General features: G+C 44.8%; 1 protein-coding gene and 1 long non-coding RNA gene across 2 annotated transcripts in view; one reads left to right on the forward strand and one right to left on the reverse strand.

The window, feature by feature from the left end:
* LOC307206908 overlaps nt 1-17,000 on the forward strand; it is a 61,044-nt gene that overhangs the window by 29,659 nt on the left and 14,385 nt on the right. The window lies entirely within an intron of this gene.
* On the reverse strand, nt 1,176-10,854 carry MIX23 (mitochondrial matrix import factor 23). The gene is made up of 5 exons (XM_079958924.1): nt 10,731-10,854; nt 7,320-7,445; nt 5,435-5,581; nt 4,396-4,455; nt 1,176-2,262 (listed from the first exon to the last, which is right to left on the reverse strand). Exons 1-5 carry the CDS (start codon nt 10,779-10,781, stop codon nt 2,212-2,214), a joined length of 435 nt encoding a protein of 144 aa, XP_079815050.1. The 5' UTR covers nt 10,782-10,854; the 3' UTR covers nt 1,176-2,211.

Raw genomic sequence — 17,000 nt, forward strand, 5'->3', positions numbered from 1 at the left:
ATGGGAGCCCGCCACACTCTTATCGTCCCCACCTGGGTACTTTCCTCTGCATTTCAGCTGCATGAAGGTGAAAACAGGGTCTCTGAATGATCTACAGGGCAATGATTACCATTGCATGAGGCATTGCAGTTGAAACATGCAGCACCTCCACTGTCTTATTAATGCACAAATGTGTGCTAAACAAAATTGCTTTGGCTGAAGCAATCTTAACTCCTAACCCTATGATCTCGGAATACTCATATATTCACATAACATCATTCCAGTGGGTCAAGTAAATAACCGCTTGCACAATTTTCAAATCCAAGTCTACGTTTGGAAATGAAGTACTGTTTAAATAAAGGCATGCAGACTTTACACAGGGCCTAAGCACACCGGCTTGGATGTGTGGTAACTGCTTCTATCGTCTGTCTTGGCACATTATAAACAGGTTCCATTCATTATCTGGAATGTACAGCATTCCCTGAAAGGGTATGGATTATTCAATTCTTCTTTATTTTTTTAAAAATTGTTTCTACACTTCTTCCTTTTGTTTCAATTTAGATCATTACTTGCTGGAAATACAGAGCTAAGGTGAGGTGTGTGGCAGGCCAAGCCAAGATCCAGAAAACCCTCGTTACAGGAAATCCTACCCCCATATGCTAAAAATATAATTGGTCTTAATTAAAATCATTACAATCCAACCTCTTAAATGAATTTTTAATAATGAATTAATGAAGCAGCCATGTCTTGTCAGGGAGAGCATAAAGGTTTCTATGCACAGGTGGGTTTAGGAAATTGAGTCATCACACAGTGAGAGGCTTGTATTGCGACTCTGGAATGTTGGTAATTATCGCAGGGTTTTATTTTATTTTTTGCTTTCTATACACCTTGATGGCTTTTGAAATGAAATATCTACACACTTTGTAGAGTGTAACAATGTGTTCTGTGTGCTTTTCAGAGCTAATTTCCCTCACACTGGAATCTCATGACTAGAGTAAAGCAATCTCTTGGTCTCCTAAAACAAGCCAATTAAATAGTATTTGTGATTTATTATAAGGCTAAGCTTTTAGAAAATTGTCAGCAAAACTGCATGGTGCTTGAAAATTTATTTTGTACATTTAAAATGGCATTAAAGAATTGTATTCAAAATTATATAAGGATAGAACTATTGGAAAGCCTGTCATGTTGTCCAGCTGTTGAGCGGCGTAAATTTCCTTTATTTGAATATCAGACAGTTACATCTAACGAAGGCATATTCTCTCGAGTTCAATTTAACACTCACACACACACCTTTTTTTCTCCCACAAATTAGAACTGTGTCTCTTCTAGAACTTGATCAATAGGACTTAATTTCAAGAAACTCTGTTGACATATTGGGGGGAAATCTGTTATTTCCACAGGTGAGTAATTATGCTGTGTAACTCCCTGGTAGGCCACTTATAAAGAGAGACTTATAGTTAACATGATATGAAGTGAATTTACTTATAGGTCTGTCCACATTGGCATGTCATCCGTGAAACTGATGAGAGGCATTCAGTATTTGCTTCGTGTAGCAAATTCATGAGTTTAATATCTTTCACTCTCAAATTATTTCAGCATCCAAGCCAAAAAGATATAGATGTCAACACCCACACTCCAAAAGTGTCCAGTATAAAGCAATTCACAGCTGGAACCATTGGTATGTCAGACTGCAACTGGAGTCCACAGTTTAAATTGACTACATCGCCAGTCAAAATTGGATTTGTTTACAGAATGCTACATGTAGTTAAAAGGTAAATTCCCACTTTGTATCAAGTATTACCTATTAACTTCCTTTTATCACAGCAGTAATCTTTTAAGACCTATGCCAGTTTTAGAACTAGGCTAGATGATACAGCCCAAATTTAGCCATCCTGGAAACCAAAATAAAAAGGTGAAACTTTGTGGTCCAAGAAGAGATAGAGACATTATTCTCTCATCCTGTCTAAAGGATACTTGTAGATCTGGAAATGTTGAAGTTAAAATGCTGGCATCACATTCCATCTGGTTTTTTCTTTTCTTTAATAAAAAAGACTTCTTTCCATACAAAATAGAGGTTGATTTATCTTAATTAGCAAAATGATTCACTGGGCTGAACCCCACAGATCTGATTCCCGCCCCCCCTCAAAAGGTCCCAAGCAGCTTGTTCCATGTTTCTTCTCTTATTTGCATGATTGAAGTTCACTTTCAGGGGAAGACATCCCCTCCTCTGCGTCACTGACTCTTCGGAGGCTTATAATGAGCTCTGCAGCGTTCATTAAATACCTAAGACACCAAGACAGAGGGATTGGTTCTTGAAATAAATATTGTTAATACAAGTAAGGGTGCAATGAATGTTCAAAACACCTAATCTGCTGGGGAGCAAAATGCTGGGGAAACCCAGCCAGATGGGTGGGATATAAATATATTATTATTATTATTATTACTACTACTCCTCCTCCTCCAGTAATCGCAACTCAATGGGAAACAGCCCAAATCTTAAACTGGACACTTGATACCGTTCACTCTGGAATATACCTCTAATAGAGAAATTCATGCATAATTTGAGATTTTGACAAGGACAAGAACCTCCAAACATTTTTATATGATCTGGCAGTCCTTTAAGAAGCATAAAGCAGAACCATCATTCTCAAGACAACCCTCGTCACAAGCCCGGCAAATCTGGAACTATGCTTGACGATCTGATAAAGCTGATAGCCTTTACTTGGACTTTGTTATTTTAACTCATGTGTGTATATTTTATAGTTTTGTTTTTCATCTTTAAATTTTTGACTGTTGTTATATTTTTAATCTCTGTTTTATATGCATTCTAAAATTATATAATACTAATAAAACTTTACCCCCCCCCAAAATAAAGGATTAATTACAGTCCAATCAACTATGCATATGTTGCCAACAGATTTATCCATACATAAAATGTGCTTTGTTTTATATTTTTTGTTACGTTTTTATTGTTTTCATCTGTTTTGTGTCCATCTTAGATACCTAGGCTATTTGTTTTATTTATTTACAGCAGTATTTCTCAAAGGGGGGGAAAGCTGCTACGATCCAGGGGCGCGGTAGTAGCCTCGGCTGAAATTCGGGGGTGTTGAATAAAAACAGGGGGCAGTAAAAGTATAAAGAAGAAAAAATTTAAAAACGATTCATTCTGCTGTGCAATGATTCTTACCACCACGTTGGGCGCCACTGTGGGACGGTGACGAGCCCTCGCCTGGATCCAGAGTGAGGGGTGTCAGGGACTGGACTGAGGAGGAATGGTGGGAGGGCTCCCCCCCCCATTGTCCTGAACCTTCCCATGAGCAGGAGGACAGTATTGATTTAGAACAGTGGTTTGCAGAGGGGCATAGTCCAGAGGGGGAAAGCTGGGAAATACTGGGTGAGGAACAGCTAGAAGAGGAAACGCCAGGAGAGAGACAGCTGGCAGATCCCCCCCTTTGCCTAAGACTAGACGGGCTTTTGAGAGTGACAGAACAGAGAGCGCAGTGACAATAAGCTTAGATTACCTGGCATAGGAGTGACGTAGATTAAGGGGGACAGAAGGGGTGCACCTTTACTGGGAGCAACGCCATTTCAAGAGATGCATTCCTTTGTCTCTCACTGTGATTATTAAAGAAACTAACTGGTAAGAACGCTCCTTTTGTTTGATCTGCTTATTTACTGCCACCGGGGGAGGGATCCGATTCCCCGAAGCCTGACACCTGGGTTTGGGTGAACCCTTTTCAGGTTCACTCAAGCCCAGGAAGTGAATTGCAGCTTGCCTGCCTATTCAGCCAATGGCAGGCGGGCTGAGGTGCTGGACCTGCCCCTGGGGTGGACCAGACTCGAGTCGGCAGGCTTCACTCTGCTCCGCCCCATGGGTTTTTAATCCTGGGGCCTAGTCCACTTTGCAGAACCAAACATTAATAAACTGATAGCAGCACACCAGGTTCATCCTTCTCATTAGTATTATTTTTCATGTTATTCTTAATTTTTATTTTAATATTATCTTTCGTTATCTTAGTTTTCTGTGTGTAGTGCGAATGATACTAGGGTTGATTTTTATAAATAATTTTATAATTTCAAGCTTCAAGATGTCTTATTTACAACATCTTTCTTTACTATATTGTAGGACGTAGGTAGAAATACAGATACATAAAAGAACCAAATTTGTCACTGTATCTTTCTGTTTCTTTGCTTAAGAAGGTAGATTTGCAGAACGCGCTTAATATGTATTTTTTTCTGAAACGGGAGCAGCAGGCCAAACAAGTTTGAGAACCGCTTATTCAGAGTATTTCTACTCCTCTCCTTATTTTAACCTAGCCTGAATCATCACACTTCATCTCATCACAGTTTTAATGTGTTGCATCAAACAAATATTCACACAGAGGTCCTAAATCTCCAGTCAAGAGGATGCCATACCTTCCAGCTTCTATCATTTACCACTTCTTCAACGTTCAGCTCTGACTGCATTAATCTCAACTGTGGGAGAAAGGAAAGAAGATAAGTACTCTCTGCATTAGGAGCTTGGCAAGATGGATGGGTTCCTATCAGCAGCAGACCCACAGGGATCATGTTCTTTATCATCCAACGAAACCACGTAGAAGCCGAAACATTTATTCACGTAAATAAAAACATTATGACAAACACTGAAGATCCCTGAACATTAACTAGCAGTGGTCCAGACCCTACCATCCAGCAAGTGAACCTTTCCATGCAGATAGGTGAATTTAACATAGGTATCGGGGGCCTGGCCTTGAACAGATATTAGAACATTCCACTGGTGGAAGGGGATTTTTTTTTTCCTGTCCAAGAGACCACAAAGCAGAGATGGGGAATCTTTTTCGGACGGAGGGGCAGGTTCCCTTGCCTTTGTACAGTAGGCTGTTTTCTGCACAGTCTCGCACACACCCTCTATCCTCCATCCATGACACTGCAAGAAGCGTCATCAGGACTCAAGGGCATATTCTAGCCAGGCAAAGCACTTACGAAGAGTGCAAGGCAGGGCTGCTAAGGGGTGCAGCCTGAGGAGAAAGGATGTGACTGGTGAGACGGAGAGGGGCCAGGGAAATGTCCCAAGGGCCAGATAGAAAGGCCTATGTTCAGTAAGCAGGACCTGCATGTACAGTGGAACCTCAGGTTAAGTACTTCATTCGTTCCAGAAGTCCGTACTTAACCTGAAACTGTTCTTAACCTGAAGCACCACTTTAGCTAATGGGGCCTCCTGCTGCTGCCACTGCGCCGCCGGAGCACGATTTCTGTTCTCATCCTGAAGCAAAGTTCTGAACCCGAGGTACTATTTCTGGGTTAGCAGAGTCTGTAAACTGAAGCGTATGTAACCTGAAGCGTATGTAACCCGAGGTACCACTGTACTATCTTTTTTCCGCTTGCGATTATGAATTGTACACTATTTTTCATATAATAATAACAAGGAAATAAGTCTTAAAACTCTTCCACTCACCTTTGTCTGCTCTTTCCTGAGCCTTTTTAACAATGCCGTATCCTCCAGAGATTTCCTCCTCTCTTCCTGCAAAGATTCTACTACACTGGAAGCTTGGGCAATACAGGTTTTGATTATTCTCTCTCTACTTTCATGAGCCTGTGCCAGCTAAATAAATAGTGAAAAGAAAAGAGTCAGCTATCCAATCACCTGTTAAAAGCAAGGAATAAATGGAATGATTTTTGTACAGAATGTAAATCTTTCAACGTGCATGCAGTGGATGTTCCACAAGATCGTTTTACTCCCAACCAGCTTTCTCGCCTTCTTATTCACAAATGCAGCCAGATACATTCAAAACTACCTTTCCAACTTTTAATGTATCCTGAAGTTCCAAGAGCTCCTTAGGCTGCTGCTCCAGGGTAGACTATATCCTGCTGGTTGCACCAGTAAGAATTCATTGCCTGGTGTTTAAAAAGGTTCTCGGCTTTTTACATGTCAGACAATGAATTCTTACTGGTGCAACCAGCAGGATATAGATGCAACTTTTATTGTACATCTTTGTTAACAGCACTGCTAAAGGGAGTAAATAAGCAAATGAGGAGCAAGCCTCTGAACCCATAATATAATGCTATTTAAAATGACAGAAAGCCAATTTAAGATATTTCAATTTAATTTACTTAAAATACAGAAAGCTGTTTAAGAGGCTGTCTTAGAAAGGCACTAATACCATAAGTGGGGTGGGGACAGATTCCTTTTCATACAGGATAAGGCCCAGATCATTGAGAACATTGGCACTGACTCGCCTGAGACTGACAGGAGCATTGAAAGATATTAACAGTATTTGGAGGAAGGGGCCAGTGGGAGTGAGAGGCAGTTACAAGACTCATTCTTGAAGGAAGTGAGGCCATGGAGAGAGAGAGAGAACCACAGAGAGGTAAAACTTTTTAGTTTATATTATTATTAAATATTATTCTATTCTCCTGTTCCATGGGACTCCCACTGGTGTCCTGTCCAGGGGAATGATAGTTCCAATTTGCTTAACTTCAACTGCACTACAGTCTCTGATGCTTCTAAGACATCCACAAGGCCGGACTTTTCAGATGTATGGTTAACTATTATTAACTCGTCATGGGGATTATTGATTACGAGCGAAGCTTGAAATAAGATGTTGCAGCATAGGTTTCCAAGTTCCAGTCAGCCATGCTCTTTTCCAGAATAGTCCATTTCCCCCATCCTCCTTTTCCCCTGCCCCACAAAAGCCTCTCAGAATTTTGTGCCCACTGAGCATGCTCACTCCTTATTAATCTGTTTTGCGTGTTCCTCCTACCTCTTAGGGTTTACCCCAATTTTTTTTGTACTTCTGTTTATTATTAGACTTTAAAATAATTTATAACTATCCCTGTCTGAACCTACCTCTTGACAGTGACAAAAGCAGTAACAATCTCCTTCCAGAGAATGAAGTAGTTAAACATAGTCACTATGTAGCATGGCATTAATGAGTGACATGCCTATTACCACTTGGTAACATTTTATAAGTTAAAAACCAAAACACAAAACACAGTGGTGCCTCGCAAGACGAAATTAATCCGTGCCGCCGCGAGGCTCTTCGTATAGCGGTTTTTCGTCTTGCGAAGCAAGCCCATTGACAGCTTAGCGGATTAGCGCTATTAGCGGTTTAGCGGATCAGCTGATAAGCGGCTTAGGGCTTAGGAAAAGGAGGAAAAAAGGGGAAAAACCCCGCAGGAACTCGCAAGACATTTTCGTCTTGCGAAGCAAGCCCATAGGGAAATTCGTTTTGCGAAGCGCCTCCAAAACGGAAAACCCTTTCGTCTAGCGGGTTTTCCGTCTTGCGAGGCGTTCGTCTTGCGGGGAACCACTGTAATAGAACAGCAACAAATGCATTTACCGACTGATGAAGTTCTTTACACGTTTTGCTAGCATCAACTTTTCCTACAAAAGAAGCTGTTGGGATAGTGGTGTTTAATTCATGGACTATTCTGTCATCGATGGTTCTCATCACCCTGAGCAACTCCTGTAGAAGAAAGACAGACACGTTGATTCTAAGGTGAAAAAGAGTGAAAAAGAAAAAAAACCCAGGGAAATGAGTGGGGTTACAGGGAACAAGGCAGAGGGTCTCCTCAGTAGTGGCCCCCGCCCTGTGGAACGCCCTCCCATCAGATGTCAAGGAAATAAACAACTATCTGACTTTTAGAAGACATCTGAAGGCAGCCCTGTTTAGGAAAGTTTTCAATGTTTGATGTTTTAGTGCTTATTATTATTATTATTATCCGTTCCGGAGCCCCATTCGCATCCCAAAGTGAACATAACCCGTGTCCGCACGTGTCACGTTTTGGCGCTTCTGTGCATGCGTGTGACGTCATTTTGATGGTCTGCGCATGCGCGCGGGGCGGAACCCAGAAGTAACACGCTCCGTTACTTCTGGGTCACCGCGGAGCGCAACCTGAATTTGCCTAACCCAAAGCGTATTCATCTCGAGGTATGACTGTACTACTAATACAGTGGGACCTCGGGTTACATACGCTTCAGGTTACAAACTCCGTTAACCCAGAAATAGTGCTCCAGGTTAAGAACTTTGCTTCAGGATGAGAACAGAAATTGTGCTCTGGCAGCGTGGCGGCAGCGGGAGGCCCCATTAGCTAAAGTGGTGCTTCAGGTGAAGAACAGTTTCAGGTTAAGAACGGACCCCTGGAATGAATTAAGTTCTTAACCCGAGGTACCACTGTATATTCTGTTGGTAACTGCTCAGAGTGGCTGGGGAAATAATAATATAGTGGTACCTCGGGTTAAGTACTTGATTCATTCCAGAGGTCCGTTCTTAACCTGAAACTGTTCTTAACCTGAAGCACCACTTTAGCTAATGGGGCCTCCTGCTGCCGCCACGCCGCCGGAGCACAATTTCTGTTCTCATCCTGAAGCAAAGTTCTTAACCTGGAGCACTATTTCTGGGTTAGCGGAGTCTGTAACCTGAAGCGTATTTAACCTGAAGTGTATGTAACCCAAGGTACCACTGTATTGTGCTCCTGAATGCATGCCAGCCTTCCTTCTGGATCGTGTTAGCGAACCCCTTCTACCCAAATACAGTGACACCTCGGGTTAAGTACTTAATTCGTTCTGGAGGTGTCTGTTCTTAACCTGAAACTGTTCTTCACCTGAAGCACCACTTTAGCTAATGGTGCAAGACATCAAGAAGAGGTGGCAAGAATACACAGAGGAATTATACCAGAAAGAAACGGATGTCTCATATACCCCAGGTAGTGTGGTTGCTGACCTTGAGCCAGACATCCTGGAGAGTGAAGTCAAATGGGCCTTAGAAAGCACTGCAAATAACAAGGCCAGTGGAAGTGATGGTATTCCAGCTGAACTATTTAAAATTTTAAAAGATGATGCTGTTAAGGTGCTACACTCAATATGCCAGCAAGTTTGGAAAACTCAGCAGTGGCCAGAAGATTGGAGAAGATCAGTCTACATCCCAATCCCAAAGAAGGGCAGTGCCAAAGAATGCTCCAACTATCGCACAATTGCACTAATTTCTCACGCTAGCAAGGTTATGCTTAAAATTCTACAAGGAAGGCTCAAGCAGTATGTGGACCGAGAACTCCCAGAAGTGCAAGCTGGATTTAGAAGAGGCAGAGGAACCAGAGACCAAATTGCAAACATGCGCTGGATTATGGAGAAAGCTAGAGAGTTCCAGAAAGACATTTACTTCTGCTTCATTGACTATGCAAAAGCCTTTGACTGTGTCGACCATGGCAAACTATGGCAAGTTCTTAAAGAAATGGGAGTGCCTGATCACCTCATCTGTCTCCTGAGAAATCTCTATGTGGGACAAGAAGCTACAGTTAGAACTGGATATGGAACAACTGACTGGTTCAAAATTGGGAAAGGAGTACGACAAGGCTGCATTTTGTCTCCCTGCTTATTTAACTTATATGCAGAATTCATTATGCGAAAGGCTGGGCTGGATGAATCCCTAGCCGGAATTAAGATTGCCGGAAGAAATATCAACAACCTCAGATATGCAGATGACACAAACCTTGATGGCAGAAAGTGAGGAGGAATTAAAGAACCTTTTATTGAGGGTGAAAGAGGAGAGTGCAAAATATGGTCTGAAGCTCAACATCCAAAAAATGAAGATCATGGCCACTGGGCCCATCACCTCCTGGCAAATAGAAGGGGAAGAAATGGAGGCAGTGAGAGATTTTACTTTCTTGGGCTCCATGATCACTGCAGATGGTGACAGCAGCCACGAAATTAAAAGACGCCTGCTTCTTGGGAGAAGGGCAATGACAGGCCTAGACAGCATCTTGAGAAGTAGAGACATCACCTTGCCAACAAAGGTCCGTATAGTTAAAGCTCTGGTTTTCCCAGGAGTGATGTATGGAAGTGAGAGCTGGACCATAAAGAAGGCTGATCGCCGAAGAATGGATGCTTTTGAATTCTGGTGCTGGAGGAGACTCTGGAGAGTCCCATGGACTGCAAGAAGATCCAACCTCTCCACTCTTAAGGAAATCAGCCCTGAGTGCTCACTGGAAGGACAGATCCTGAAGCTGAGGCTCCAAGACTTTGGCCACCTCATGAGAAGAGAAGACTCCCTGGAAAAGACCCTGATGTTGGGAAAGATGGAGGGCACAAGGAGAAGGGGATGACAGAGGACGAGATGGTTGGACAGTGTTCTCGAAGCTACAAACATGAGTCTGACCAAGCTGCGGGGGGCAGTGGAAGACAGGAGTGCCTGGCGTGCTCTGGTCCAGGGGGTCACAAAGAGTCGGACACGACTAAACGACTAAACGACGACGACGACGCCTCCCACTGCACGATTTCTGTTCTCATCCTGAAGCAAAGTTCTTAACCTGAAGCACTATTTCTGGGTTAGCGGAGTCTGTAACCCGAAGCGTCTGTAACCCGAGGTAGCACTGTAATAATAATACTACTATTTGGCACCACTTTGGTTGCAGGAGGCGTTACGAGGCGCCCTCCAGCCGTCTGAAGTGGCTCCACTCCAGATTTGTGGGGGAGTTTGGACTCGTGAAGCCTTGCTCCCTCTCCCTTCCCAGGCCGCCCTCGCCCCGACCCAGCTTCCCCCTCCCAGGCCGCGGGAGCCGGGCGACCCCGGCTGCCCTTGCCGCCCCCTCGGCCGGAGGAGGAGGAGGAAGGGGGCTGAATGGCCATCCGGTTCTTCGGTCCCCCTCAGGCAGAGAGGCCTCTCCGGGCTTCGCGGCAGAGCCGGGCCTCCCGCTCCGACCAAGCAGCCCCGCTCCCCGCCCCCCGCCCTCCGCGCCGCCGCCGCGTCTCCCACCTGGAACTCGGCGTACTCCTCGCAGTTGAGGAAAGAGCTGGGCGCCGCCATCTTGGAGAGGCCGGAGAGCCTCGAGGGCAGCCAATCGGGAGGCGCGACGCCACCACGGCCACGCCCCCCGCCCGGGCCCCCAATCAGGAGAGAGGCGCCTTTGTCCCAAGCATCTAGTCCAGCCCCCGGCCAGGCTGCAGGGAGTTCAGTCATTCCCTGTTCTTGCGAGGAATCCTGTTTGGAAGAAGGGAATGTTCCATAAAAGAAAGGGAAAAGTTGACAGCTACGATTTAACTGGATTGACAGCTATGATTTAACACGTTCCTCCATCTGGAACGTGTCCAGAGGAGGGCAACCCAAATGGTCAAAGGCCTGGAAACGATGCCTTATGAGGAACGGCTAAGGGAGCTGGACATGTTTAGCCTGGAGAAGAGGAGGTTAAGGGGTGATATGATAGCCATGTTCAAATATATAAAAGGATGTCACATAGAGGAGGGAGAAAGGTTGTTTTCTGCTGCTCCAGAGAAGCGGACACGGAGCAATGGTTCCAAACTACAAGAAAGAAGATTCCACCTAAACATTAGGAAGAACTTCCTGACAGTAAGAGCTGTTCGACAGTGGAATTTGCTGCCAAGGAGTGTGGTGGAGTCTCCTTCTTTGGGGGTCTTTAAGCAGAGGCTTGACAACCATATGTCAGGAGTGCTCTGATGGTGTTTCCTGCTTGGCAGGGGGTTGGACTCGATGGCCCTTGTGGTCTCTTCCAACTCTACGATTCTATGATTCTATAAGTGCCAGATTTAGGTATAAGCTAAACAAGCTCCAGTTTAGGACCCCACACTCTTAGGGGGGGCCCCTCTAAAAAAAAATTAAAGGGGAAAAATAACTAGATGTACATTTCCAAATGTACGTGACACAACCTTGATGGCAGAAAGCGAGGAGGCACCACCCATGGCTCTGACAATCAGAAAGGTATTCTTGATGTGGGTTGCGAACATGCCTCCCGCACGGATCACGTTCGCAACCCAGGGTTCCACTGTATATTTGTGTGTGACACCCCATCTTCACCCACCATTACATAGGGTGATACTCAATGCTAGTCTTACTCAGAGTACAGAGGTTAATAGACATCATTACAGTGGTGCCTCGCAAGACGAAAAGAATCCGTTCCACGAGTCTCCTCCTCTAGCGGTTTGTTCGTCTTGCGAAGCAAGCCCATTAGCGGATTAGCGCTATTAGCGGCTTTTAACGGCTTAGCGGATAAGCGGCTTAGCGGCTTAGAAAAAGGGAGGGAAAGTCAGAAAAACTCGCAAGACATTTTCATCTTGCAAAGCAAGCCCATAGGGAAATTCGTCTTGCGAAGCACCTCCAAAACAGAAAACCCTTTTGTCTAGCGGGTTTTTCGTCTTGCGAGGCATTCATCTTGCGGGGCACCACTGTACTTCGGTTCATTCATTTCAACAGACTTGAATATGGCTTAGTTTAATGCAATCCATAGTACCAAGGAGCAGGGTTTTTTTTTTGGGGGGGGGACAGGGAGTTTTAAAGCCCAGACCAGTGCCTGGAAAGTGCAAAATGAAATCTGGAAAAGCCTGAACATTTGCTCAGAATAGACTCCATGAATTTTATGGCCCTAACTTGCCTGTGTTCATTAAAACTGAGTAAAATGCAGCTGAATACCACCCAAAGGTAGCCACATGGGCCTGGGCGTGTCTACTCAGAAGCAAGTCCTGTTGAATTCAATGGGGCCTACTCCACCTGCTTTTTCTCCCTCCCAGCCTACGTAAAGGAACCCCTGACCATTAGGTCCAGTCGTGACCGACTCTGGGGTTGTGGCGCTCATCTCGCTTTATTGGCCGAGGGAGCCAGCGTACAGCTTCCGGGTCATGTGGCCAGCAGGACTAAGCCGCTTCTGGCGAACCAGAGCAGCACACGGAAACGCCGTTTACCTTCCCGCTGGAGTGGTACCTATTTATCTACTTGCACTTTGAGGTGCTTTCGAACTGCTAGGTTGGCAGGAGCAGGGACTGAGCAACGGGAGCTCACCCCGTCGCGGGGATTCAAACCTCCGACCTTCTGATCAGCAAGTCCTAGGCTCTGTGGTTTAACCCACAGCACCACCCGCACCCCTCCCTCCCAGCCTAGGCTGGCTCTAAAATGATGAAAAAATTTGAAGGGATATCTGCAGTACTATTCATTTTCTCTACTTGAGGACAAAGGGAGAAAAGCCTACAGGGTTCTATGCCCTGAAAGCCAGTGTATAAAGCTGTTGCGTAACTGCATAAATAACTAAAATAAAGGCAGAGCAGTCTGGGTTGAGGTCATTTGGTAGGATTGTGTGAAGGGGTGAAGAAACAATGTATGAGACCTTTGACCAGAGTCCAGGAAAGCCTTGAAACAACACAGTTGCCACAGGGGGAAGGAGTTGAGGTGAAAGGTTGCAGATCATACTGAAAACTCTTTCTGCAAACTTAATGATCCAGCATGTATACATTATCTTTGTATTTGTGGCATGTCCAGATCTTGTAAGATTTGCGGGAACTAATCAAAATCAGCACTGGGAGAAAACCAGCAACATTAATTGGATGAGTGAACTGCTGGCCTTGTAGTGCTTCCACGACAGTACAAAGGATGTTACCTGTTGCTCATTGACATTAATGGTCATTAATTTCAATGGGTCTACTCTAACTAAAATTAGTTGACTACAGTCCAGATAATCCAGGCCTGTCAACTGGAGCCTGCTACTGCTTTCTCACTAGGAATGCCCTCTGAGATATCACTAGACCTCTTGGCTGCTGACTATTGGGGGTGGGGATGTTGTTCGCTGACACGATTTTATATTGTTTATTAATTTATTATTTTGTTTCTTTTCTATAAGCAGCTGCAAGAATTATGGTGCTGGATAAATTAAAAAAAAATAATAAACTCAATCTGCCTTGCTCAAGTCTTCTGTCTCTGGGGATGAACACCTGGCACTTGCTTAAGAATACAAAACTTCTTGTACATGCAGTTGCATTATTCGAGGCTGAATTAACCAAGAATAAAACCTGAGCTATGCAGATGCCTGAACGGTGTCAGAATGCTGAGATAATAGAATGACCTGGTCTACTGCAGCCTATAGGTAGATATCTGAAATATACTCAGAGTCGCAAAGTGATTTCATGCTCTTTATTCAGCTCATAGTGGTGAGGAGGAATGAATGAAAGTCCCCTCAAAGTATCTGCTTTATATACATTATTTACACAATGGGCTGCACATGATTGGCTAATTCCAGAATTCTACTGTAAGCCAATCAGGTTGTGGATTCACTTCTATCTGGAGCATGATTGGGTGGTTCCTGCCAACCAATCATACTGCTGCATTGTTCTAGGACCAATCAGACTGCTGCATTCTGAATCCTATTGTTCTAGGACCAATCAGACTGCTGCCTTCTGGATCCTATTCTAGGACCAATCAGACTGCTGCAGTTGGATCCTATTCGACTCAGTACATAACAATATCACATTTTCAAAAGTTTAGATTCCAAGAGGGGTAACAATGAGTTAGTCTGTTGCAGCAAAAAACCAAACTCCAAACCCCAAAGAGTTTTATTGCACCTTAAATGCCTTAAAAATGAATGGCTACAGGGCCAGAATCTGGGCCTGAGAGCCATGCCAACCAAATTCTGTCTTTTTCTGCTTTTCAACTCTCACTGCTCTCTCACACACAAATCAGGGAGAACTAGAAATACTACTCTTGGTTATTTCTAGCAAAACAGGACCAAAGCAGGCATCCCAGACACACCACTTCTTTACTTCCAGCCCTTGGTTCTAGTTCTCACCAACTTTAGACTGCTCGTAAGATGGGTAAATGCTCTTCTAAACAACAACAAAAACCCCATGTTTTTGTTTAGTCGTTTAGTTGTGTCCGACTCTTCGTGACCCCCTGAACCAGAGCACGCCAGGCCCTCCTGTCTTCCACTGCCTCCCTCATGCTGGTACAGTGGTGCCTCGCAAGACGAAAAGAATCCGTTCCGCGAGTCTCTTCGTCTAGCGGTTTTTTCGTCTTGCGAAGCAAGCCCATTGACAGCTTAGCGGATTAGCGCTATTAGCGGTTTAGCGGCTTTTAGCGGATCAGCTGATAAGCGGCTTAGGGCTTAGGAAAAGGGGGGGGGAGGGAAAAAACCCCGCAGGAACTCGCAAGACATTTTCGTCTTGCGAAGCAAGCCCATAGGGAAATTCGTTTTGCGAAGTGCCTCCAAAACGGAAAACTCTTTCGTCTAGCGGGTTTTCCGTCATGCGAGGCGTTCGTCTTGCGGGGCACCACTGTAGCTTCGAGAACACTGTCCAACCATCTCGTCCTCCGTTGTCCCCTTCTCCTTGTGCCCTCCATCTTCCCCAACATCAGGGTCTTTTCCAGGGAGTCTTCTCTTCTCATGAGGTGGCCAAAGTCTTGGAGCCTCAGCTTCAGGATCTGTCCTTCCAGTGAGCACTCAGGGCTGATTTCCTTAAGAGTGGAGAGGTTGGATCTTCTTGCAGTCCATGGGACTCTCAAGAGTCTCCTCCAGCACCAGAATTCAAAAGCATCCATTCTTCGGCGATCAGAATTAAGTACTTAACCAGAAGTACCACTGTATTTGCTGCTGCAATACATGGTGTTGTATTTGGGGAAGTATCCAGTGCTTTTTTTCTGGGGGGACGCAGACCCCTCAACGTTTTGTGAATCTAAGTTTGGCCTCATTGAGGGGAGTATTTCAGTATGAGGAGGAAAAGGAGAGGACAGTGGTACCTCAGGTTACAGACGCTTCAGGTTGCATACTCTGCTAACCCAGAAATATTACCTCGGGTTCAGAACTTTGCTTCAGGATCAGAACAGAAATCGTGCAGCAGCAGCAGCAGGAGGAGGCCCCATGAGCTAAAGTGGTGCTTCAGGTTAAGAACAGTTTCAGGTTAAGAACGAATTAAGTACTTAACCCGAGGTGCCACTGTCATGGGGAAGGAGGTTTTCCACCACTTTCAGACCAGGTACAAAGTCTGTCTTGGGGGAAGTTAAACATGGGTCGTTTGCCCCATTGGTCTTTGGATTCCTGCAGACGGAGCTTCTGGGTCAATCTTTGAGGCAACCCAATTTCTACGCAGCGCCGGGGGCAAAGCTGGACTCATATGACCCATTGATTTCACTAGGGATAGTCCACCAAACCAAGTACAGTGGTGCCTCGGGTTACATACACCTCAGGTTACAGACTCCGCTAACCCAGAAATAGTGCTTCAGGTTAAGAACTTTGCTTCAGGATGAGAACAGAAATTGCACAGCGATGGTGCAGCAGCAGCAGGAGGCCCCATTAGCTAAAGTGGTGCTTCAGGTTAAGGACAGTTTCAGGTTAAGAACGGACCTCTGGAATGAATCAAGTACTTAACCCGAGGTACCACTGTATTTGGGTGGAAGGTGTTCGCTAACACGATCCAGAAGGAAGGCTGGCGTGCATTAAGAAGCGCAATACAGTGGTACCTTGGGTTACATACACTTCAGGTTAAATACCCTTCAGGTTACAGACTCCGTTAACCCAGAAATAGTACCTCAGGTTAAGAACTTTGCTTCAGGATGAGAACAGAAATCATGCGGCAGCAGCAGGAGGCCCCATTAGCTAAAGTGGCGCTTCAGGTTAAGAACAGTTTCAGGTTAAGAACAGACACCTCCAGAACAAATTAAGTACTTAACCCGAGGTGCCACTGTATTTGGGTGGAAGGTGTTCGCTAACACGATCCAGAAGGAAGGCTGGCATGCATTCAGAAGCGCAATACAGTGGTACCTTGGGTTACATACACTTCAGGTTAAATACGCTTCAGGTTACAGACTCTGCAAACCCAGAAAGAGTGCTTCAGGTTAAGAACTTTGCTTCAGGATGAGAACAGAAATTGTGCATTATGAAAATGATTTACAGGTGGTACATGACCCCAGTCAAGCTTGCGAAGATTTATCATTTGCCCAATAACAAATGTTGGAAATGTAAAGAGACTGAAGGTACCTTTTTCCACCTTTGGTGGACCTGCCCAAAGATTAAGGCCTTCTGGGAAATGATTTATAATGAAATTAAGAAAGTGCTTAAGTGCACCTTTAACAAGAAACCAGAGGCATTTCTCTTGGGTATGGTCGGCCAGCTGGTGCCGAAGAAGGATAGGAATTTCTTTTTGTACGCTACTACGGCAGCAAGGATTCTTCTAGCAAAGTATTGGAAGACACAAGAGCTACCCACGCTGGAGGAATGGCAGGCGAAAGTGATCGACTTTATGGGACTGGCAGAAA

This window comes from Podarcis cretensis, assembly GCF_951804945.1.
Source record: "Podarcis cretensis genome assembly, chromosome: 17".
Classification (NCBI taxonomy): Eukaryota; Metazoa; Chordata; class Lepidosauria; order Squamata; family Lacertidae; genus Podarcis; species Podarcis cretensis.